Source organism: Branchiostoma lanceolatum, chromosome 19 (genome assembly GCF_035083965.1).
Source record: "Branchiostoma lanceolatum isolate klBraLanc5 chromosome 19, klBraLanc5.hap2, whole genome shotgun sequence".
NCBI classification, from domain to species: domain Eukaryota; kingdom Metazoa; phylum Chordata; class Leptocardii; order Amphioxiformes; family Branchiostomatidae; genus Branchiostoma; species Branchiostoma lanceolatum.
The window spans coordinates 14,404,354-14,429,439 of NC_089740.1; the positions used below are offsets into that span (position 1 = coordinate 14,404,354).

Below are 25,086 nucleotides of genomic sequence, written 5' to 3' on the forward strand. Positions count from 1 at the left end.
TGGCCTTGAAGCAGTTATGTACAATTAAGCTTTTGAAGGGAGAAAAAAAGCTTTGAGGGGGAAAGAAGCGTCATTACAGACATTGTTAGGACCCGGAGACAAGGACGGGCGAACCTTCCGTTCTAGTTCGGACAGATCTTCTCTGCTCTTCTCTATCAATAGTCTGTTGAACGATCGTAACGAGAAAAAGACAGAAGGGTTCATAAACTCCTTCATGTTTTCGTGCAAAACAATACAATACTCTCCTTGTTAGGAGCAACACGAGGTAAGGATGGTGTCTTAGTAGTTAGACGTCATATCACATTGAACTGGTGGTAGTTGTTTATCTACCATTCGGGTATTTGGTTGAAGTGAACCATGATGCAACATCAATTGTTAAAAACATTGTTTAGACAATGGGAGAGGGTGTATTTCGCAATAAGACAGAGCGTGACGTTCTCCAAGCAGAATAAATTAGGAGTAATTCTATCGCGTCTTCTCCACCATTTAGTCAGACAAAATGAGCATTGATAAAAGCTTGTACTTAGACACCTCATCTCTCTTTACATCTTTAAGGGGGCAGTCCTTAGCCTAAACTTCTTCTTAATATCTATCCACCTGCCATACAGAATTCTTGATATTGGTAAGAAGGTTATAGCTGCCATTTAAGTCGATTGCTGTGTTATTTTTATATGGATGATATTGTATTAATATCAACTAAGATAAAACGCTGTGTTTTTTACCTAGAAGTATTTTTGTTCATGGTAAATGTACAAATTAGTTAAAGGGGCCTTTCGGGATGGACACATCACTAAAAAACACATCCAAGTCAAAAACAAGAAGGCTTGAAAGCCGTGATGGTTTTGATTGAAATTTATTGATTACATGTATTCATTAATGTATTGAATCACTACTGGTCACATGACCTGTGAATCTTATGGCTGAGCTAGAGCCTTTCACGGGATTGAGCATCACATCTCATGCACAGGCCATCCAGTAAACGCTGGCGGAGTACAGACGTGAAATACTCCAAGTGCCGACTTGCACCGTCAGATTTGTTGTCGAGACGTTAACCAGAGTAGCCGAGACGCGGATACCACCAGGATAGTGGTCCATATGCCTCAGACCGAGCGTCACCACGGGGGTTGTCCGGAAGACCCCGCTGAACCTGGCGGTCAGGCCGAGGGAGCGACGGCCACGACCGGTAACGAAGGCGGCCAAAGGAGTTTCCAGCATACCAGACTCACCTATAGCAAAGACAGCAAAGGAAATAAAAACTTGTATTTTTTTTACAAAGGACCGATTTTTAACTACTAATGATCAACTGATTTTAACAAACGATAGACTTTCATAGGTTCAAAAAAATAATTGAAAGAAGACCAATAAGTTGATCTAATGCAAAACATAGGATCTCCAACTGATGGTCATAAAAGTCAGGAATATAATCTACGCCAAATCATTACTCAAACAACTGGATAAAATAATGAAGCAATCAGACGTTTCAGACAGTATCCGATATCTTTCGTCAGTTGTTAAGGAAAGAAGTGGGAAACTAGCTTTTATTCCAAAACTCGATATGTTGATGAAGTAGAATATAAGCTAACTCAATACCAGAACTAGAACTTATAACATTTCTTTTGAATTTTCTGAATCAAATGACCACACAACATGTTAACAACTCTGACCATTTTAACATTAGTAAAACAAAGAAAAAAATCCAGTCTAACATAAACAATGGTTACTTACAGCGTTCGATGTAGGGGCGCTGTTTCAAAGCTTGGATTCCTTTCTGCAGAGCCTGGATTGTTTGCTCCTTGGCAACCATATCGGCCTGGACCTTTCGGTCTTTAGCAGACATCACGGTCTGGAGCTGCTGCATCTCATCCTGAACCTTCAGATCTTCAGCAGACATCTTATCCAGGAGTTGCTGTATCTGGAACTTCGGATCTTTATCAGCCAACTCGGCTTGGAGCTGCTGCATCTCATCCAGGACCTCCTGATCTTTAGCAGCCAGCTCGGCCTTTAGCTGCTGCATCTCATCCAGGACCTCCTGATCTTTAGCAGCCAACTCGGCCTGGACCTTTCGGTCCATAGCAGCCAACTCGGCCTGTAGCTGCTGCTGCATCTCATTTCCGATCTTCTGATCTTTAGCAGCCAACTCGGCTTGGAGCTGCTGCATCTCACCATGGACCTCCTGGTCTTTAGCAGCCATCTCGGCCTGGATCTTCTGATCTTTAGCAGCCAGCTCGGCTTGGAGCTGCTGCATCTCATCCCGGACCTTCTGATCTTTAGCAGCCAGCTCGGCCTTTAGCTGCTGCATCTCATTTTCGATCTTCTGATCTTTAGCAGCCATTTTAGCCACCATGGTCTGGAGCTGCTGCATCCGCTCCTTCGTGGTCTGATCTGGCTCTGCTGTGAATTATGTTCACAAACTATCATTAGCTGTGATATATCTATAAATGCCAGGTGTCAAATACACGAAACACACTGGATCACCGGTTAAGTCTTTAGATCGTGAGACACAATATGAGCTATCATTTAGAAATGTTGTCAACATAATTCGCATGGTCTGATGTTACGTGCAAAAATGGTGGCTGAACCGTATTAGATATTTTTTCACCCAATATCTGAGGCGGCAACATCACAGCAACCATTGAGTGATCGAAACTCTCATTGGCAGTTCAAACAAATTTCGTTGATTAAAAATTGTTGTCTGTTTTTTTTTTTTCTTCACAGCAGACAGAAAAGTAAATCATTTAAGTCGCTAACATTAAAATCGGCGCCACAAAAAAAGTTGTGTTGATTGGGCGGCGTTTGCCTGATTGAAGTCGATATTACAATTATAACGATTCAGAAGTACATCAAAGTTGCCCCCCCCCCTAAAGAAAGATATATTGTGTTCATTTCGTCTTACCTGACGTGTTATTCATCCTGCCAAGACACTCCATGACGGCAGCTTGGTTTTGCTCGTTGTCCCGATCACGCTGCGAAATGTTGTCCACGTCACGTTTCAAGTCGTCAACAGTAACGGACAGCTGCGATATTTCCTATACGAGCACGGAAATTAAACAAAAACAGTAAATAAGGAAAGACAAGAGCAAATGGGGAAGTTGAGGAACGGCGAGTTTGTGTTCACGAAACGCTGTCCAAGTACAATTTCATAAAAATAATTTAGCAGACTGAGTGTTTACCTCTTTATTTATGAAGAACATCATGGCAAGTCCCACAGCGACAAGGCTAAACACCACAGCGGTAGCGGCGGCCATGCAGCTGCTGTGGGAGCGGATGAAACTACCGAGGGTGCTGCGACTGCCTGCCCCTCCCGTAGACGTGTCTGTACAAAAATGGTCTATTGTTTAGGCTATAATAGAATTTCCAAAACATGTATCCTCAATTAGCACGAGAACACCAGGATTGAATGGGCAAGACCAGAACAAGAACATCATCATTTGTATGTAGTATCTGCTATAAAAAGTCAAAATAAAGATATGTTACAAAACTAACGGCTACCTGCAGGCGTGTAAGTTGCGTCACGTTTCACCGCCTCGGCTTCTTCGTACGTGTCTGAAGTTTCCTGTTCTTCATCTCTCTTGTCAGACGCGTCGTTGCCATAGCGGACACGCCCTGTTGAGCTGCTCAGATGGACAGCAGGTGATTGGGGCGGCGGCCCGCTGGTTCGGCCGCTGCCGGGCCCAGCGACAGGGGACCGGACCGGCTCCGCTTGCTCGTACATGTTTGCTGTCCTGGCAGACAACAGGCTACAATCTATAACTGTACACTAGGCATGAATGTGGCTGATTCTGATTGGTCTGAACAGAAGTAATATTTTCGCGCCGACATGAAAGATCCGGCTCGGTATGACGTGTTTCAAATGGCATTTTGTTTTTCTGCAAGTGGCAGACAAATTTTCACGATGAAGACTGTTCATCTATATGAGGCACATAAACCGGTGCCCAAATTAAAGCAAACTTTTCAAACGAGAAAACTCGCGATTTCATCACCCGTCGTGCTTACTGGTATTGTAGTGTCTTTCTGTTACCGCTGTTACCATTTCACGCTGATGGAGATGACAAGGACATGTCTTGAGAATGGAAGAAAATGGAAAAGCAAAGAAAATCCTTGACGGGTAGGACCTCTTTGGAAGAAGAAGCAGGGAGGGCCAAGACTTACGTATAGGTCAAATGGAGAAATGATCTTGAAGCTCCTTGAAGTTCCTGGTACAGAGCATGTAGAAAGGCACCACAGTGCGGTATAAGGTAGGCTCGATCTGCATAAAAATAGGCAAAGGGGTCATCAAGATGTTAAGTAAAATAGATGCAATTTTTTTAGATTGCCATTGTTTTGGATCTAGATATTTACGGCTGTTTTATTTACACGTTATATATTTCTTTATTTGCTTTTAAGTGATGGTAGTAAAAACAAACAAAAATGTATATCAGAATCCTGCTGTACAGAATAGTTGATACTGTAGGTGGCAGAAAAACAAAGGGAAACAAACTTATTGATTGTCTCAAACTTGTAAAACTGGTTTTACCCTTGGTGTACATAATATGTACATTGATGCCACCTTGCGGTCCTTTCCTAAAACGCATTTTTGACCGTTATATGCTTATTTACGCCATGTTTGTTTGTAACCACTACGTGAATTAGACAGGTGAATAAATCTAACCTATAGCCCAGGTGCTCCTACCTGGCGGTGTCCAAACACGCGTCACCTTCCAAGCTTCGGCCTTATGATGTTCTGGTAAGTTCTGTGTAAGGCAAACATTACCCTTTGGATTTCACTTTCTTCAATTACTTTTAGACAATACAAATAGACCTCATTAACACCGCTAGTTTTATTTTGATAAAAGTCGTGCCCTCCCTTCCTAGAACTATAATGATCGTAATGTTCCGGATAAGAATTCCTCACATTCACCCGACATACAGTAAGTTTCCTAATTATAAGATTTATATATTGAATTGTGTTGATGAGTATATTATATCATATTCTCCATTTTTAAACGTTCCTCATTATGACGTTTCAAGCTTTCCAAGGTCAGTGACTAGAAATCTGACAAATTCGCGATTTAATTGCGTCTCACTTCAGTGGGAGAAGGGCAGAAAGGGTCGTGTGAACGACAAAAGCATCCTGCGCAACAATAGCCCCGATTTCAGTTGTTTCCGTGTCTGAACACGACAGTAAAGTCTGGCGCGTCCTGGGCGGGTCGAGTGATTTCAGTTGCGGCGTGAGCCTAGAAGGAAGTGATTTCAGTAATCTAAATTACCTCACAGTGGGAAAGGCAAAAAGGGGCTTGTGTACGACAAAAACGAACCTTGCATAACAGTAGATGATACGGGAAACCGTCAATATCAAATCTGTCAAAGTTGACGTTGTTGCGCATCGTAGGAAATATCAAACCGGCACATTTCCTTGCTTTGAAAAAATACAAACATTTTGGAATTGACGATGTTGATGTATATAGGGCGCAAACAATAGAAAAGAATATCTGATAAGGCCTTAGCTATGACGATAATTATCGAATAACTGTTGAAAGCGGCCTTTTTTTATTTCCTCAGCTTCGAACAGTTCAATTTTCTTAACTTTTCTTAATCTTTTCACATTGAAGAGATTTTTTTGTTTTTTTTATCATGGCGTATCAGGTTTTTCAAGGTCAGTGACTAGTTACCTGAAAACGTAGCGATTTAAAAACGTCTCACTTCAGTGGGAAAAGGGTAGAAAGGGGCGTGTGAACGACAAAAACACCCTGCAGAACAATAGACCTGATGATACGGGAGACCATTAATATTCAGTCTGTCAAAGTTGATATTTCACGATCGTCGGTGAAAAGGGCCATTACAGCAACATGGTGTCACGCAGGGAAGTAAACATCAACCTGGCTCATTATTTTGCTTCGAAATGTCGATTTTGATGTATATCGGGCACTTATGATAAATTAAAACTCAGGATTGAAACCAGAAACAGGGCGAAATTTCCTCTCGAGGTGGACCTTAAAACACCGCATTGTGGTAATGAGCTGATCTATGCATGTATTAATCGAGTGGTGACGTTGCCTTTTTAATTTCCATTTCAATACTAAGTATATGAGATGCATAACGACTTAGCACAGTGAAAATCTACCCTCTTTCAGCATGTTTGGCATTTCAAAAATCTTGATTGCGCATAATTCTTCAAGGCCATGTCGTAACAATTACCCGACAGCCTTCGCAAGGTGCCTATAATCCTTCACCTCACATTACCTGTTGGAAAGGGGCAGAAACAACTGTGCACTGGGTGGGAGTAAATCCCACCGATCAGGGAGGAGAACAAAATGTAAAATGTGCTCGAGAGCATCAAAATGGCGTATTTGATACATTGATATAATACGTTGTGTCCTAATAATCTAAATACTTGTAGTTGCCGACCATGGTGCCTTTATTTCTGGACGGTCCCTGATTGTTTACACACCTGGCTTACATGTGCTATTACCTGGCGACGTCTCTCTAAAGCCCTTGCCTCAACTTAGTCCGCGATAAACTCGCCCAATCTTTAGATGTTCCTGTAGCCTCCGCAGAAGACAAACATAGATAACAGAAAATCACTTTCTGTAAGTATAGCGCTCACTTATGTATGATCACATTTCAAAACCGGTACCCGGTCGGGCAGTTTGCGGGATCGTATAATATAAAATACAACAAAACACACAAAACGTATAAAACATTGGAATGGGCAGAGCACTTTGGACTAATGATTCTGACTGTTTTAAGCTTCAAGGTACATGTCCAATATTTTGTGAAACATTTCTCTGATACACAACAGATCATAATGACCCCCAGCGGGGGTCTTTACGCTTCGTCAAAAATGAAAAAAAATTTAAGATTCATTCTGAAAATCTCAAGATTTTCTGATGAATCTTGAGATTTTGTGAGACAATCTTGAGATTTTATGAGACAATCTTGATGTTTTATGAGACAATATTGAGATGCGTTGAAACTATACTGGAGAAATCTTAAGACTTTTTGAAACATCTCAAGATTTTGTGATGAATCTTGAGATTTTATATCACAAAATCTTGAGATTTTATGACACAATTTTGAGATCTTTGAAACCATTCTGTAGAAATCTTCAGACATTTTCAAAGATCTCAAGATTGTATTATAAAATCTCAAGATTGTGTCATAAAATATCAAGGTTGTGTCTTAAATCTGGGGGTCATTATGAACCGTTGTGTATTAGAGAAGTGTTTCACAAAATATTGGAAATGTACCTTTAAGCTGTAAACGGTCAGAAGCATTAGTCCAAAGTGCTCTGCTCATTTCAATAATAATCTGCTCGCTCAATCATGAACATAATCTTCGTTCCCATAAACAGTCCGGCGGAGCCGGGTTTGAAAATGTGGCAATGGAATGATGATAACACAGAACACTACTATGAAACAACAGCATTGACTTCCCTTAAGCTGTTTCCGTATATACGAAGGGCGGTAGAATCCAGTCTGTCCTGGACGTATCAATTTGGCGTGTGCCAAGGGAGTTCAATGATCTTAATCACCTCACACTTAAGTGCACCTTGAAATGAGGGAAAGGGCAGAAAGGGTCGTGTGAACGACAAAAATATCTTGCACAACAATAGACCCGATGATATCAGGGTAACCATCAATACTTTATCTGTCAAAGCTGACTTTTGACAACCTTAAACAATTGGAAGGTAGGGCATTGCAGTCGCCCCTAGTTCGCGTGCGTGAATGGGGAACATTAAACTGGTACCTCTGATCGATCCTTAAATTTAGAACTTTGATTTTTTGGTTGGAACAATAAAAGCAGATAAAACAACTCACAACAAGAAGAGATAGTCTAATACAGTGAACATTGCCTCCCTCCCAGCTTGTTTTACATTTCCAAAAGCCTAATTGTGCATAAATGCTTCAAGGCCATGTCAGGACAATTACCCGACATCCTCTGCAATGTGCCTGTCATCATTTACCTGATATGTGGCGGAGGGGAGGAGGCAACTGTGCACTGGGCGGGAGAACTCAGGCAAAATGCGAAAAAAAGACGCAAAATATGCTGAAGAGCGTCAAAAGGGTTTGTTGGTAACATAGATACGATATCCGTTCTGCGGCAATAGCTGCACACACTTATAATGATCTAAATGATTTTTGTTGTCCCTCGTAGTACCGTCGTTAGTGAACAGTCCCTGATTACCTCCATACTTGGCTTGCGGGTGTCACTACCTGGCAACGGACCAACCGATCCCTCCCTTCAACCATTGCACAACATAATCCACAAACTTAACATGTTCTGATAAGCTCTGCATAAGACACAATAACACCCAACAAAATTTCCAAGTATTTCTAGACAAGTTAACGCAGTAATACAGCAAAAATTTACATATAAGCAACTTCCCCTTCAGTAGACAATAGGCAAAAAGGTGGTTTGGCAGGCATCTATATCACATATGTGAAATATGATTACTTGACCAATCACAATCGTCGGTTCCGAGGGGCGTGAATGGAAAGTCCATTTCTGACCTACACAATGAAAGAGCTTGCGTGAGTCGCTATTTATAGAATCACGTCAAATTTGACCAATCACAATCGTCGACTAGAATGACGCTTACGCCAATCAAAGGTACATGTATGCGAACACACCCAGTTCTTCTGTGTAGTCGGAGAGTGGACAGTGGGCTGACATAAACCCAGTTCGCCTCGTCAACAACACCGAACCTACCTGTAAGTACCTGTATGTATCCATTTTCCATTCTTTTATACCTGCCATATCAGTTATAACTAATACTTCCTTAGTTTAGACAATATCATAATTGTTGGTATCTTTTCTGCCGCTAAAAGTGCCGATAGTTACGACTTTATCAAAACTTTGCTTGTTGAGGTTCAGAAACTCACCATGTATCCACTCATGTAAAATCATTGAGTTTCTTGCACAGTTTGATGATAGTGAATATTTGAATTAACAGTTTGTCGTACCATACCTGTGTGGAAGAATGCGACATTTCCGCCGCCCACAGCGCCGCATGTCAGACCACTCCCCCCAGCTTCAGACCCCGAGATTTGTCGTCAATGTTACTTTAAAAACTTCTCTACCCAGGCTTAAGCCTCGGTGAAGTTCAATTTTAAAAGTACCTAAAGGGTCATGTTATCTTTTCCATGAAATTTTACTCGGAATTTTTTTTTATTAATTAAAAAGACTAGTTTTTAAGACACAGTGACGACCCCGGTGCGCTTACAGTCCAGACCACATAGAAGTAAAGACGTCAAATAAGCCAATACGTTTTTGGTCTTTACAGTATGATAACTTAGCTATACTGGCTTAACGTTCAACAACAGCAATGATAAAACGATGAAGAATATCTAAGAAATAACGTGTTTTCGTCGCGAAGCTCGACGCTGGTGTGGTTAGCAGGTTATAACGTTGTGACCACTAGCTCATGCTTTTCTAAAGGCTTTTTCAAAGCCGTTATGATACTTATTGCATAGAACTGTACCGCTGGTGCGAATCCTACCGCGACTTGTAGATAAATCAGCTGTTTTGTCGCAGCTTCCCGACAGATTTCGACATTTGACCGCCCCACTACCGGCTTGTCATTAACACGGCTGTTTGTGAAAGGACAGGAAGTAATGTCTTAATTCAAGGCTACCAAACACTTGTAGCTAGGGTATGGGAATTATCAGTACTAGTGTGCCATGTGTCGTTCAATGTTACTGGAGAAGTAAGAGTTCTGGCAAACGGGCAAAAATAGTGCGTGTTTGGATGTTATGTACAGAGTCGTCTCCATGTGAGACATTTTCGTCTAGCCTAGGCTCTGGGCATTATCAGTGTGCCATGTGTCGTCAACTATTGCTAGAGAAGTAAGGGTTTTGAGCAAACGTACAAAAAAGAGCGTGTTTGGATGTCACGTACGGAGCCATTTTCGTGTGGCCGTTCTTGCCTGACAGGACTGTGACAAAACACAGACACTGTACTCGGGCAGGTTTTCTTTCCATCTCGTTTGGTGTTTCGGTGTCATGGTGTCATATATGTGTACCTGGCAGACAGACAGCCATTGTAAACAAGGCATTCCTAATTTGCATGCAGACTACCAGGGGACAAATTAATATAAGAATCATATTCGAAAACAGAAGAATGCAACTAGTGAATCATTGTGATTGAGGTATTTTTGCGACCACCAACATCTGTTTTTTTTTACATGTTCAAAGCTTTAAATATTTTTCAATACCGTTATCATAAGTTCGATATCTATGGCACGCAGAGATGGAAGAACAAATTGTGTTTAAGATCGCAAAAATTTCTGCCAAATTTCAATTGCCAAATACCGGGTGTTGTGACGTTAGAATAACTGTGTACATACATTTGTGGGGGTCACACAGGTACATCGATCTCAAGGTCAACCGTGAGTTGTCTGGCAAGTGTTGACGCGTGATTGAAAATACCATATCCTCAAATCCAACAGAGTTTCTAAGCATTTCTATGATGTAGACAAAAACACGGTGCACCAAACATTGCCAGATTGGTCAGTTGACATCAAATGATATGTCAAATGCGACTTTCGTGTTTTTACCAACTCTCTTCTAATATCTATACTTTCTGAGAATTTTTTGCAAATAGTTGAGTTGTGTAAAATATCTGTGGGCTCTTTTTTGTAACTTAATACCTATAATTACTTAGACATAGATGCTCCTTCGTCGTCCGACGCATAAGACAGTTATAGAAGTGCACAACACTTTGTCTACAGCCAGTCTCATCGGCAGTCAAACTACATGTCCTAGCCATGTCAAAAGTCGTTTGAACATATGATTGAGGACTGGTTGCTGTTTTGCTTCAGTTCTGAGTCTTTGTTTGACATAAAGTCGCTCCACTTAATTTTGTCACACATTTGCTGTCAAAGGTATCAAAGTGTCTTCTCATGAAGTTTTCCACCACTTATAATTCATCCTGGTCGTTGAACACAGCTGTGGGTGGTGTTTGGGATCCTGACAATATGTTCTTAGTCTTTTTAGTAATGATCTTGAATTGAGGCAAATACTAGCTGCTATGAAAAATCTATTTCGCTCACAAGTGGCTGTAGCTCCTGTGTGGATTCTAGTAAGGTAACAATGTCGCCTGCAAAATCCAGAACCGATAATGGTACAAGTATTTTGTGTGCATGATATTCATTGTTCAACCGGGATAAGCGCGCCTCTCGGCGTAAGATACCAGATTTGCAGGTAATAGAAAGTGACGACCTGTCACACCTAACCTTTGCACTTCCAACCCCTACAGTTGTTCAACGCGATCTAATAGAAACTTCCAATCTAGGATAGTTCTATACATATCAAACCTGAGTTAATCATTGGCATGTACTAGTTTAATAGTGGCCGTTTGTCTTTCTTCTCGGTGTTGGGTTCAGATACATTGAAGTTGATACGTTGATCTATTGGTTTTGTCAAGGCAACCACAATACATATATGTCAGTAAGCCCTTGTTGCAAGTACAGGCAGGTTCTAAGAACCCCCTGGAATCGGATCCTCTTTTTGTTTTACTGCTGTATATATTTCACTCTTCCAACGCTATCCCAACAATTAACGCAAATATGTGTGGTCTTATTCCTTTGAGCAGCTCGACAGCACCACCTTCCGATGCACAAATGCATGGCAGCATGCCAGGGCTGTATTTTGCTGATGCGAGTGATTTTAGAATATTTGTCGTTTTTTCGTTTGTTTTGTTCTGTTCTGTTTTTGTTTTTTGTTTTGTTTACGTGCCAAATGGGATTGTGAACTTGCATGATGGTGATAGAACGCAATCCCTTATTGATGATTTATGTTTAGGCGTTGCACGCCGACCCGATGGCGGTCCCATGTACACCAGGTTTTATTAAGTGGGCAGTTCTGGTGCTAATAGCAACGACTGCAACAGTAACTGCTCAAGGTAAACCTTATGTTTAAATGTTGTGTCATACTCATCCTTATTGAATGTTAATTAGCCATCCAAGGGAATATGTGATTAGCCCTTTACTTTGCGAATGCACCCATTTTTGAAATGGTGTTGTTGTTGCGGTTAGCCACTTATGTGCAACATCTCGACCTTTTAATGTTTATGATGCGAGCGAATTTATATTGTCATCAGCCTAAATACATTAATCGTTTTTTGTACTCATTGTTTTGGGGAAATGGCAAATAAGTTTTTTTTCACCAACTAATATCGTCGTTTTCTTTTCCTACAGTATGTATAATAGCAGACTACGTTAGTTTTAACGGAGTTTGCTACAAGGACTTTGCTGAGCTGAAGACGTACGATGAGGCCAGACAGACGTGTGCAGCAGATGGGGGACTGCTGGCCATGCCGAAAGACAACGTGACCAACACGTTCATCCACAATCTGGGTCCTCCCGCTGCAAGGCGTTGGATCGGGTTGACTGACGCTGACAACGAGACGCAGTGGGAGTTTGAAGACGGTCAAACACTGGTGTCATCCGGCTACAACAACTGGCAGCCCAATGAGCCGAACGACGGAAACGGTCGCGAAGACTGCGCCGAAGTGCTTGGTTCCGGGCACGTCTGGAATGATGAGTGGTGTAGCAAGCGGAAGGGGTTTATTTGCCAGCTAGGTATGTGCTATGATTAGATACTTGGGATTGCTACTGATAGGTGTATGTAAGGTTATTTTTGTGGTACAATTTCTGTGCCAAATATGACTTCCAGAATTAAAAACATAATGCTATCTCCCCAATGTTTGGCGACAAAACCCCCGAACCTGATGCAACACCGGCTGAGATGTTCAAGCTTGCTTAGAATTCAACCATTGTACATGCGCCTGCCAAGCGGTTTCCCGGGGCTTCTATGATCGTTCTGGATGTTATTCTGGCTCTGTCGGTTGTGTTTTCGAGGAGCTACTGTTCTTCCGACACCGCATCCTTCCATGTCATGCGTTCAGTGTAGACGGCCTAAGCTGTAACCAAGTTCTTTATTGTTCCGTTAAAACAATGCCCTTCTATATATGCTTGGTGCTCTTCAAGTTTTGGAGTTCACGGAGGTTTTTTGGCGCGAGGTATGATGTGCAGTATGTTCCTGTGATAATAGATCTATCGGGATGGGTTGAATATAATTTTCATAGCTAGAATACTATATTCGGTGTCCCGAGAACTCCCAGACACACTCCCACCTGTACGAAGTAAGACACCACGTAAGTAGGTCATCTGTCATCGACCTGCGTGCCGGGATGCCAGAACGTGATAACAAGGTATACGGTGACATGCGGACGGATTGCAGAAATTCATGTGCAGTTCTGGGAATTCTTGTAAAAAGGGCGTCGAATATAAAATCAAGCTCTCTTTCTTCAAATGCCATCTCCCAGATGACTGCCGGACATGATGCAACACCCGATAAGGTGCTCAAAGCAGTAATCAAACATCGTACGACTAGCAAATCTTTATCAGAACATGTGGAACGAAGGACCCCCCCCCCCCCGGCCTGGTAACTCATAAAACAGATAAGCAAAAAGAAAAGATAGAAAACAATACATGTATTGTCACCTGTGCAAAAAAATCTACCTCGAATTGTTACCTCCAGCAGGCGAATTGGCAGAAACATGTTTTAACACCATCGTGCATTTGGCTTTTATCTCTCTCGTCTGTGTAAACGTGTTACCTAGCTGGGAGGAACATTGTCATGTATCGTTGAACATCGGTGATATGAAACAAAGAGTTTCTCTTACTATTTTGTACTGAAGTTTTCTCAAATATTTATGTTACACAGACTTTAGTTTCACAGAAATGTGATGATTGTTTCCTTTCCTCATCTAGACTTTACTAAATGATTATTATCTAACGCAAAGTGAAAACTGTTTCCAGTTTTTTTTTTCTGATCTTGACCCATATGTATAACCTTTACCTGTGTGCTTCATAGTATTGGAGGCTAGGAATGGCTGGCATGTGTGTCTGTGTGTTGAACTAGAATACATTAGGTCCGTGGGTTCCATGTCGGTTGACATGTAGAGTACATGTACTTTATAATTTTCTCTGCAGGTGCCATTACGGACATTAAGGTCATCCAAACCAGCTAGAACATAATTTTCGATCTTCTTTCTTTCCCTCCCAGTCTGTCACCCCACTCCGCTTGGAATGGAATCCTCTGTCATACCTGACAGCAGCATCACTGCATCCTCCTCCCATAGTCCGATGTCCACTAACTACTTACTTGAGCTAAGACTAATGATAAGAAAAAATTAGGATTGGCGCACGGCCTCGAGCTGTCTAAATTGAGAAATGATGGTACAAAAATACCTGTGGGGGAAATATTTTGTTACTTCTGTATGTCAAAAGCGGTGGAAGAAGAAATACATTTCATCTCAAGCTGCCCCTTTAACGATCAATGAACACAATAGCTATTTAAAGAAACTTAGATCTACCACAATTTCCTGACATTTACTGACATTCAACATTTACTGACGAAAAGAATAATAGTAATATTCAGTGCAATCAAAAGCTCAGTTTTCGTCCTTGCAGAAACTACAACGAGCCTGTCTGTGACAACTACAATGATACCAATTACGACAGCACCTTTGCTATCTACAGCGCCAGAAGGTATGTCAAGTTTGTTACCTCAATATATCTTGAAGCGATTAAATGATAGCGTCAAATACAAAATGTTAAAATTGCCCATTTGACTTAACCCTCAAGACACCATAGTTTCAGCCATGTAAATGTTTTACCCTGACATGCGAAACAGACCCCTTCAAAAACAGGAAAGCTAGCGGGGATTATGTGATTATCAATGAAATTTTCAAAGCAGGAAAAGGAACCTATTGTCCCCTCCATGTAGACTATCTAAAAGCACATTTCCGAAGGGAACTTTCTCCAAAACATAGTCCAAAAGTTATCTTGTCCCCAATGTAATTCAGGTAGAAAGGACGACCCCAACAATTATTAAGGAATCCCCATTTCTGGCTGTTTAGGAAAACTATCCTTCTCAATACTTACCAAAAGACTGTCAACCTTCTTTGAAGAAAAAAAAAGGCATAAAACAAAACAGGATTCCGAAAAAACTACAGGACATCTGATAACATCGATCTTCACACTGAAAACTTTTACATCTAAATAATAAGCAATCTGGAAAACGCTTATTTGCTTCTTGTGTTGATTTATCAAAAGCCTTTGACTCCATCTGGCACTGTTATACAAACGTCTTTCCAAAGACATTTCAGGTAAACACTTTGATATAATCAAAGACTTATACAACCAGTCCGAAGCCGGTGTCAAAACTAAGGTAGGCTTCAGTGAAAGTATCCCTGTTGAAATTGATGTCCGTAAAGGGTGCGTCCCACCGTATTCAATCCGTACATAAGTGAACTCATAGATTTACTCAATGCAGAACACCTAGACGCCCCCTTATTTGCATTATTTGTATCCGTAGATGATTCAACTGCCATAATTTACGTACATCACATGTGCTAAGCCCATTTTCAACATGTTTTTATTTGCCGATGTTTTAGTTGGTTAGTTTTTTACTTGCATGTGTAACCAGTAGTTGTTTTGATTTTAAAAACAATCAACCTTTTAATGTTGATGTTGGAGCGAATTGATATTTTCATCAACCCAATTACATTAGAGAATTATTCTGGCAATTGGCAGATACGTTTTTCATTAACCATCTATCATCGTTTCCTCTTCCTACAGTATGTCCAGTAGAAGGTTACGTCAGTTTTAACGGAGTTTGCTACAAGTACTTTGCTGAGCTGAAGACGTACGATGAAGCCAGACAGACGTGTGCCGCAGAAGGGGGACTGGTGGCCATGCCGAAAGACAGCGAGACCAACGCTTTCATCCACGATCTGGGAGGAGTCACACGGCGTTGGATCGGGTTGACCGACGCCGTCAACGAAGGACAGTGGGTGTTTGAAGACGGACAAACGCTGGTGTCATCCGGATACGACAACTGGTGGCCCGGTGAGCCGAAAGGGGTCGTTCACGAGAACTGCGCTGAAGTTGTTGGTCCCGAACACTTGTGGAATGATCTATCGTGCAACGGTTTCACCAGAGGATTTAGCTGTCAGCTAGGTATTTGTCATAATTACACACTTTAACGATCATAGCTACTGATGAATAAGTGTTATTTTTGTGGCACAGAAGTAAGATAAGTGTGGAAATTAAAAATCATTGCCATTGTAAAGTGTCTGGGATGATTCTACTTCACTGTAAGGAAAGTACTAACGTTGCACTCTTAGTTCTGGCATAATATTTGCTCCAAAAGTAGTCAGGCGTCTGGCAAGCGGTTTGCCGGGGCTTCTATGATCGTTTTTGATGCTATAATGGCTCTGTCGGTTGTGTTTTCGAGGAGTTACTGTTGTTATTTCCGACACCGCATCCCTCCATGCCATGCATTCAGTGTAGACAGCCCAATTACATTAGAGGTTTTTCTTTTATTCTGGCAATTGGCAAATACGTTTTTCATTAACCATCTATCATCGTTTCCTCTTTCTACAGTATGTCTAAAAGCAGGCTACGTTAGTTTTAACGGCGGTTGCTACAAGTACTTTGCTGAGCTGAAGACGTACGATGAGGCCAAACAGACGTGTGCCGCAGACGGGGGACAGCTGGCCATGCCGAAAGACGACGCAACCAACACTTTCATCCACGATCTGGGAGGAGCCACACGGCGTTGGTTCGGGTTGACTCGTGATGACAACGAGGGTCAGTGGGTGTTTGGAAACGGCCAAACCCTGACGTCAACCGGTTACAGCAACTGGAGCCCCGGTGAGCCGAACGATGATCTCGATGACGAAGACTGCGTTGAACTTCTTGATTCCGAACACTTATGGAATGATTTACCGTGCAACCACACCAGACAATTTATCTGTCAGCTAGGTATGTGCTTTAATTACACACTTTGACGATCAATCTTATTTTTGTGGCACAGAAGTCAGAAGTAAAAAAGAATGCAATCTCCCAGATGTTGGCAGACAAAGGGCCTTGAGTGATATGTTAAATCTTTGGTCATTCAGAAAGTTTGTTTAAGATACGTTTCTGTTGCATTTGTTGCATTGGCTAATTAAGTGTAATTAACTCACAAAATTTAATCATTGAATATACCACACATTTCCAGGAATCTCGGGGTTGAACCTGGATGATGCCGGGATTGGTCACCTCACGGTTTCCTGGACAGAGGGAAGTCTTCCGATCTCGCGCTACAGTCTCCGCTACCAGCCGGCAGACGGGTCGGGCTCGTACCAGGACCTCTCCCCCGCACCGGCAGCGGGAGACACCTCGGCTACCGTGTCGGGATTGCTTCCCGACACAATCTACACCCTCACCCTAACTTCTTTTGGCCAGGGCGACCAATCAAACGGAGTTATCACCGGGACATACACTACAGGTGATTTGGAAGGACAGAAATTTCGGGCCAACCATGAACATGTATTGTATACAAACCTGAATAGTGTTTGATAGGCATCCTTGCAAGAAATATTGGCAGAAATATTTAATTTTCCCACAACGCTTGTAATCTATTTCTTTTCGGTCAGTTTGTGTCGGTGCTCGAAAACAAATGTGCTGCCTGGGCTTTAATTTGGTGTTAAAAGATTTGGGTTTGTCAAAAAGGAAGCTACCAGGGTAAATTTGAATGTAACCGTCTCTTTCTCTAGCTAAGAGTTTTGATATCAAACAAGTAGTTGAAACTGAAGCTATTATCTCTGCAAAGCAACAATGATATTAGATAGCTTTCTTTGCAGACCTTACCTATTGGTAAGATGTCATGTTCTTTGCAGAGGTGACAATAGACTATAGAAAAGTATTTGTACACAACCAGGTATTGTTCTCACCTGCTAACGTTTCGATGTCTATATTCTACCAACCTGATGAAATTATTTTCGGAAGTGACGATAGACTGTTTTACCATTATAGATTCGGTCGTCGTGAACGTAGAGTGCGACCAAGACAGCATGGCCATTTCTATTCCCCTCGCGGCTCTGCTGGCTGTGGACGTGGCCAACATGCACCTTCTGGACGCTGACTGTGGCGCCACTGTGGACGAAGTGGACGGTGTCGTCATGTTGGAGACGAACCTTCAGCAGTGCGGAACCATACAGGAGGTAAGGCAGCACATCTTAATTCTCACCCATCTCTCTCCTAATCCGTGCGTTGCTAAAACATGAAGGTGGAGACCAGACTTAATTGACTACTTTTAAGTTTGTTTTGCTAGATATCCATCTGTGATATATTGCAACATGGCATTATGCATGCGAACATGGCCCAGAAGCATTTTCTTGACGTGTTTTAAAACCATGTTTCTTGGAGCTAGCTGATTTGAGGTTCCTTGCTTTATATATCGTCTGACAATGATGCATATTTGGATTGTCCCGTCTCTTGTGTTTCCTTAGACCTTAGGGGACGACAAATTCGTCTTCTCCAACGAGGCCATCGCTAACCAGGTGACTCATGCGAACGGTGCTGTGCGCAACCAGCCAATAAGCCTGCCCTTCCAGTGCGAGTTCCTCCGGCAGTACGTCGTTTCCCAGGGCGGAAACATCATGTACAACATTCCCTCTCCCCGGTAAGAACCTCCATTTCCACGTAAACATGCTAAAATACTATATCTAACATTGGCATATGGATTTGCAGCAGCTCGAGCATTGACAGTATCAACGATTTTCGGGTCTACTGGTATAATAAGAAGCGTGTCCTTTTTTGTCTTGATAAGATATGCCTCAATAACCGGGATTGTACCATGACATCAGGTTTTGTGTGGCCAGAGGTTCAGTCTATGCTCTTGTAACCGTTACGCATCGGTATCAATGACTGATTAGAGCTATTTTTTCTCACTGTTTAATATTTGAAATCATCGTTTGTTAGAAACGTTTTGACATTGCAAAGCAGTGAGTAATAAATGGAACAAGAAATCTAGTCTTACCGCTTCTTTAACAAGTTGTTTTGCAATCTCCTCTCAGTATCCAAATCGTTGATGCGAACAACACTTTCACCTTAGAGATGCGGATGTTCACTTCAACAGACTTCAGTGCAAGCTACGAGTCTTCAGACTATCCAATTCAGGTCAGGAATTTCCCTTCAAGTTTCCCTTTTCTACTGCAATTTTATAGTCTCACACTGATACAAAAGAAACACATTTATTAAAAGAACAAAGGCGCCAAGCAAACTAGTTACAGACCACGATTTTGCACAATCTTGTCTGCATGTCGTTCGAACCGATGAATAGAAATGATCTGATCTTGTACATCAACATTCCAGGTCACAGCGTCTGACCGTCTTAACTTCGGCCTGAGCGTGACGTCACCGCTGGACAACCTGGAGCTTTTCGCTCAAGACTGTGTTTCTACCCCCACCACCGACCCGAACGCAACTCCAAGGGTCAACATCATCGACGATGGGTACGTCTGCACCGGGTTTATATATGACTACCTGTTTGTGTGTCTGTTGGTTAGTTAGTTGGTTTGTTGGTTGGTAGGCTGGATGGTACTAGGCTGACTGACTGACTGACTGACTGAATGACTGACTGAAAAACTGACTGGCTGACTGACAAACTGACTGGCTGTCTGGATGGCTGGTTGGCTGGTTGGTTGGTTGGTTGGTTGGTTGGTTGGCTGGCTTGCTAGCTGGCTGGCTGGCTGGCTGGCTGGTTGGCTGGTTGGTTGGTTGGTTGGTTGGCTGGCTGGCTGGCTGGTTGGTTGGTTGGTTGCCTGGCTGCCTGGCTGGTTGGCTGGTTGGTTTGTTGGTTGGTTGGCTGGCTGGCTGGCTGGCTGGCTGTTGGGTGATTGTTTGGATGTTTTCTTCTTCTGACATTGTGTCTCGTTAAAAATGTTTTCCAACCTCTAAATTTTCAGCTGTGAGATTGATGATACTCTAGAGAAGGACAATGACCGTTCTAATGACAAGGCCCTGTACTACATGGTGGACGCCTTCACGTTCCCCAATGCTCTCGATCCCAGCCTGGTAAAAATGAACGATGTCACTTCTGTGGTGAATGTTCAAAGGGGAAAATACAAATGGCTAAATGCTTGGTGATTAAAGTGGCAATTTCTAATGGCTAAAGATAAAGCAAGATTGCAAAATGGTGCATTTCCAGAGGAGAAAGGGCAGCGTACATTTTTATATAGACTCAGATCTAGAATGGATCAGATGTATTAGTAACAAGTTGCCATACTGTTAATTCTGAAAACTGAAGCAACATGGACAATATGTTTCCTAAAGCTTGATGGAAATGTGTTTCTAATCATCAATGACATCTCATTTTTTCACAGGTGTACTTCCACTGCACCATGATCATCTGCTTCAAGGACGATCCGGACTCCCGGTGTAAACAGGGCTGCATCCCAGCCGGGCGGCGCAGGCGAGCCGTCTCGGACGGGCCGGAGAGCAGGATTCGCCGGGCGAGCAGCAGAGACCACGCGGCGGACATCATGCAAGGACCGTTCAAGATTGAGTCCGAAGATGCAGCAGCAGGTAGATTTTGAAACGCATTTCCGCCTGCATTTCAATTGATTTATGTTGTCTTGTCTAACGTTTCATCATGACAACAAACACGGGTTGGCACCAATTTAACGTCTGTGCCCGTGTGGAGAACTGTCTTTTAACTTGGATGTGCAAAAACTTCATTAGTTTTAAAAAAGGAATGCACGTTAAGTTAGACACAGATGCATTTCTATAGACTCTTGATACATGGTTCCTAAACGGATAGTATGTCATTGTTACAAGCCTTGCATAAATGCTTTTGAGTGCTAGATGTTGCTTACAAGTAAATTGCCATTGCCTCTTGATCGTGAGAAAAACGACAGTCGGATGAAGTGTTTACATAGTAGGTGCATCTTCAATACATCAAAACAATTCTTTTTTTTGTTCCACATGACCAGCTGGAGCCCCGGTGGGTGCCGTGGTTGGAGCTGTTGTCGGAGTTGTTGGGATGGCCCTTCTGGTCGTGGCCGTTGTTCTGGTGAAGAAACGGGGTGGCCTGCCAATGGGGAGCAAGAAGCGTGATGACGACACTGTCGGTGGGTGACTGCATTTGTTTTTCACTTGGCATTAAGTTATAGAGCTGTGATTAAGTCCATGATAATGTGTGCTACTAGATTGAAAGTCTTAACCCTCAACTACAATTGTTATTGGCATTGCGCATGCAACGTTTCATCCCATGACATAATGATGAAAGTAGAGATCGAATTTTTACTAGGTAGAAAATATTTTCCACGGATTGTGGAACCGTTTTGCTAAATGAGCTTTTGTATTGTCTTATAGGACAGGACAACTACGCCTTCCAGGCTTGGGGGAAGACGGACAAGACCGGCCCTGCTGACACCAAGGCATAAGTTGTTCTCTTTCTACCCGTTTAAACAGACTTACGATGTAAGATTTTTGCCCCATCTGGTCTTTTATCTTGTCAGGTATTTGATATTTTACTTACTAAAATGTGGTAATTCTAAATTTGAAAAAGACACTAAAAATGCAAAACAAATAAAATTTCAAAGTATTTGAAAGTCCCTTTCACTATGACATACCTTCCACAAAACATTATGATTGGGACGATATATGAAGGATTAATGTATATAAGAATTGGCAATTTTTTTAACAAAATACCATTTGAATTTAAAAAGTAACTTGCAGTTACAAGGTTACTTATTTTGTGATATACAACTTTGTGCAACCTGTATTGTACTCATCCCATAAGCTCCTTTTAAGCTATTCTTATACCACATATTCTTGTCAATCGAATTGTTTTATCATCAACTTAAATAGGAAATCTTTAATTTCTGCCTGACAGTTAGAAAGCCAGTTGGGGCAAACGTCCTACTTACCTTGGAGTGTGACGAATTTAGATCTTCGACAAATCATCGAACCCAAATATTTTAGGGCCTACAAATTCTTAAACACATACTGATGAGGACGAATGGATATTTCTTGAACCAGCGAATGATTTTCGTCATTGGAAGTGTAGGTCCATTGACTTTAAAATGGAGTTCTAATTGTAAAGCATTTTGTGTTAGACCTTCAGCAGTAACTAACCTTACTAATTAACAGAAAGGAATTCAACATGTTAAGTAACTGATCTTGACTTTGATTCGGAATTGGCCTAAACTTACACATCCCCGTAGCAGTTACAAATACCGACTATCCCCCCGACTAACCACCATTGTCTAGGATCAGTACCCCCTTAAGTATTGCTGTTTGTTTTAATGAACTTTATCATCATATATACGAGCTATATACGAACTATATATAACCTTAGGCAGTGCAGTGATATATGATATCCCCCATCATCATATCAACGTAATAAAGGTGTAGGTGTAGTTAAAATCATAATCCAAAAATCATACCAGCACTTTTTCTGCTATATCCATTTAAAGTTAGACGGTGTATTAAACATAATCACAGTGTTCTTGCGAATGCTACCATAGGTTTTCTCAAGCTAGATTTAGAATTGTAGCGAGCTCAAGAATCAGACTAAACATGTAATAGTCTCTCCAGCAAAATTTAGTTCTGATTGACTTCTGATTGGTTTAAAGGGTGACAAGAAGGCTTTCCCTCAGCCTTTGATGAACAGTAACTGCTGCAATTGGGTGATTTCTGAAAGCCATCAAATTGTAATTCCGCTCTTATTTAGCTCGTAAAAATATAGATATCTAACTCTCACTCTCTCCCATAGCTTAGTCAGCCGTCGGGGCAGCATAGCTCTCAGTTAAAATTCTCTCTTAGTATAAATATCTATACGAACAATATTTTGCTGACTGCGGATATTTTAGAATCTGCTTCTACCTACAGTATATCATTTCTCTTTTTGTTTGTTCCATCACCTTATTCGCAATCAAAATGTATAGATTTCTGTCATCGTAGTTTGGGACGTCTTGTTTTGCTACTGCTTAGGTGAAGCTCCTGCCAGACATTGTATCAATATATCTATCATTCTCATATTTACTTTGCGGTGTAGCAGACTGCAGATGGAATAAAGATGAACAGTTGGGTTCATAGCTGGAAAAGAAAAGCAGGAACAAAACAAATTGCTATGATAATTTCAGACAGTCTGATTGTTACGTTAGTCAGTCATCTGCGCTGGTCATTCGGTAATTCGGCTAATAGAAAAAATTTTAACAATCAGTTTACATTTTCCCTTTTAATGACATATGCCTGAAATGGTTCTAATGAAAATCTATGTGTTTCCTTTGATTTTGTATCGAGGAGCCAGCAATAAGACACCTGGCTTGTTTCTGTAATATCAAACTACCCGAGTCACATATACTAATGATAATTAGTTCAGTTCATCATGCCTTAAAATTCAAACGTTTAAATCTCTCATCAATTATCTAAAATTTCCTTTATGAACCCAACAAGATTATCTTTAAGTTAGAACCTTAAAACATGTACATGGAAAGAAAGGTTATAATTGAGCAGGGTAGGCCACACCAACAAAATGATACGACAAAATCTGTAATGTCAACAAACAAAACCGCAGATATCTTCAGTTAGTAAACCGGCTTAACAACATTCAACATGAACTCAGGAGAGCTTTGTCTATCAGAGACTCCTGGCGAATCATGATTGATCGTTTTCATTGAATTCAATTTTGTTGGTGTGGCTATGGATTGTAAACATCTGCAGCAAAAGGTGGAGGAAAAGAGATAGCGTCAACTTTTATAATTACGCCGGGAATCCTACAACCGCCACATTATGAGAGTTGACGCACCATGACTGATTATATAAAGAGCACAGTGCTTAATATAACATAGTTCATTTATCAATTTATATGTCGGCTACAATTGTATTGACAACTTACAGTGCATCGTTGTTTTTCTCAAAGGTATCATTTCGATCTACATTTTATACATTACATGGTTCTGATGACTACAATCGCTGTTTGTAATCTACACTGAGAGTCTGAACGTTGAACAACTTAACAGCAAACATATATAACTATATTGTGTTGACAAATGAACTACATTCTCTTGATTACTGTGTTTGAAGATACAGAATGGCAAGATGTACTGTGATATGTCTTGTGCTGAAACATGGAAATATCTGGAGTTCCGTGCCTACGGAATAAAGCGACGGTCATGGTCTCACATACCTTTTGTCAGTGTCATTTTTCAGATATTGTGTATAAGTGTGACTATAGTATGTTTGTGATATTTTTAGAAGAAGGTAGTGTTTCGCTTCACAGTAATTATAGATGCCACATCTACCCCTAAAGTTCCACAAATACCTGGGAAAATGTGGACTTATGCCATGCTTAAAATTATGGAAACCTCGTGGATATCGATTTTCACAAAAACAAGTTAACGCAATGGGATATTTGGCTCTGTATATATTCTAGCACAGAAAGCCCCCCACATGTGATTGGAGATCTTTAAAGTGGAAATTTTATAATCGAAGCCTTGACAGTAAAGTCATCTTTATTTGAGTAGGACGGTGGTTAAATAGGGACAAACAAAATATTAAGAACAGCCAAAAATAGCACCCAGGTGAGAGGATGGATGAAGGCTGGATAGACTGATCGATGTGAAAAGATAAAGAGCTGAATAGATGGATGGCTGGTAGATCAATGGTGGGAGGATAGATGGCCATATGGATTAATAAAAGAAGAATGAATGGATATATGCGAAGGACGGATTGGATGATGGATATAAGGATGAATAGAGGAGTTTAGTTGGAGGGATGAAGGAAGGGCGGATGGATGATGGACAGATAGGTTAATTGACTGATAAAGGAAGAATAAATGGATTGGAGGAGGACTGATGATATGATAGAAGGATGAATAGAGGAGGCTATTTGGTGTGATGAAGAAGGAAGGACGGACAGATGGAGGATGGGGCTGGTATGATTTGATTGATAACGGGATAATGAATGGAATGGCGGAGGATGGATGGGTTGATGGGTATAGGGATGGATAGAGAAGGTAAGATGGAGGGATAAAGGAAGGAAGGGCGGATGGAGGATAGAAGGGTTGATTGACTGATGAAGGGAGAATGAATAGATTGGCGAAGGACTGATGGGATGACCGAAAATAAGAATCCCACGAACATTTCTAAGAGTTACTGTAACAGTAGTATTACAACAATAGCAGGTACAGGGGGAAGGATACAGGAGGTCAAAGGTTACTCCAGGAGTCTTGTGATCTGTTAACCATTAACAATAACAACTGC

General features: G+C 41.4%; 2 protein-coding genes across 2 annotated transcripts; one reads left to right on the top strand and one right to left on the bottom strand.

Moving 5' to 3' along the window:
• Nucleotides 1-957: 957 nt before the first annotated feature.
• On the bottom strand, nucleotides 958-3,715 carry LOC136425173 (M protein, serotype 2.1-like). The gene is made up of 5 exons (XM_066413970.1): nucleotides 3,490-3,715; nucleotides 3,171-3,313; nucleotides 2,894-3,026; nucleotides 1,726-2,391; nucleotides 958-1,226 (listed from the first exon to the last, which is right to left on the bottom strand). The coding sequence occupies exons 1-5, from the start codon at nucleotides 3,710-3,712 to the stop codon at nucleotides 958-960; spliced, it is 1,434 nt and encodes a 477-aa protein (XP_066270067.1). The 5' UTR covers nucleotides 3,713-3,715.
• A 4,891-nt stretch (nucleotides 3,716-8,606) lies between these two features.
• On the top strand, nucleotides 8,607-22,199 carry LOC136425175 (uncharacterized). Its single transcript, XM_066413971.1, has 15 exons — nucleotides 8,607-8,700; nucleotides 11,781-11,880; nucleotides 12,176-12,559; nucleotides 14,456-14,533; nucleotides 15,626-16,006; nucleotides 16,433-16,702; nucleotides 17,052-17,321; nucleotides 17,849-18,036; nucleotides 18,325-18,497; nucleotides 18,892-18,994; nucleotides 19,190-19,329; nucleotides 19,783-19,891; nucleotides 20,200-20,401; nucleotides 20,809-20,946; nucleotides 21,191-22,199. The coding sequence occupies exons 2-15, from the start codon at nucleotides 11,799-11,801 to the stop codon at nucleotides 21,259-21,261; spliced, it is 2,589 nt and encodes an 862-aa protein (XP_066270068.1). The 5' UTR covers nucleotides 8,607-8,700; nucleotides 11,781-11,798; the 3' UTR covers nucleotides 21,262-22,199.
• Nucleotides 22,200-25,086: the final 2,887 nt, after the last annotated feature.

What these genes read in the sequence shown, in the direction of transcription:
- LOC136425173 (XM_066413970.1), bottom strand. Translation starts at nt 3,712, where the DNA reads ATGTACGAGCAAGCGGAGCCGGTCCGGTCCCCTGTCGCTGGGCCCGGC. An exon ending in TGTTCTTCATAAATAAAGAG is followed by an intron (nt 3,027 to 3,170) that starts GTAAACACTCAG and finishes GTGCTCGTATAG; the next exon opens with GAAATATCGCAGCTGTCCGT. An exon ending in GCGCCCCTACATCGAACGCT is followed by an intron (nt 1,227 to 1,725) that starts GTAAGTAACCAT and finishes TCTTTGCTATAG; the next exon opens with GTGAGTCTGGTATGCTGGAA.
- LOC136425175 (XM_066413971.1), top strand. Translation starts at nt 11,799, where the DNA reads ATGGCGGTCCCATGTACACCAGGTTTTATTAAGTGGGCAGTTCTGGTG. An exon ending in TTACAGCAACTGGAGCCCCG is followed by an intron (nt 16,703 to 17,051) that starts GTGAGCCGAACG and finishes ACACATTTCCAG; the next exon opens with GAATCTCGGGGTTGAACCTG. An exon ending in AGTGCGGAACCATACAGGAG is followed by an intron (nt 18,037 to 18,324) that starts GTAAGGCAGCAC and finishes GTGTTTCCTTAG; the next exon opens with ACCTTAGGGGACGACAAATT.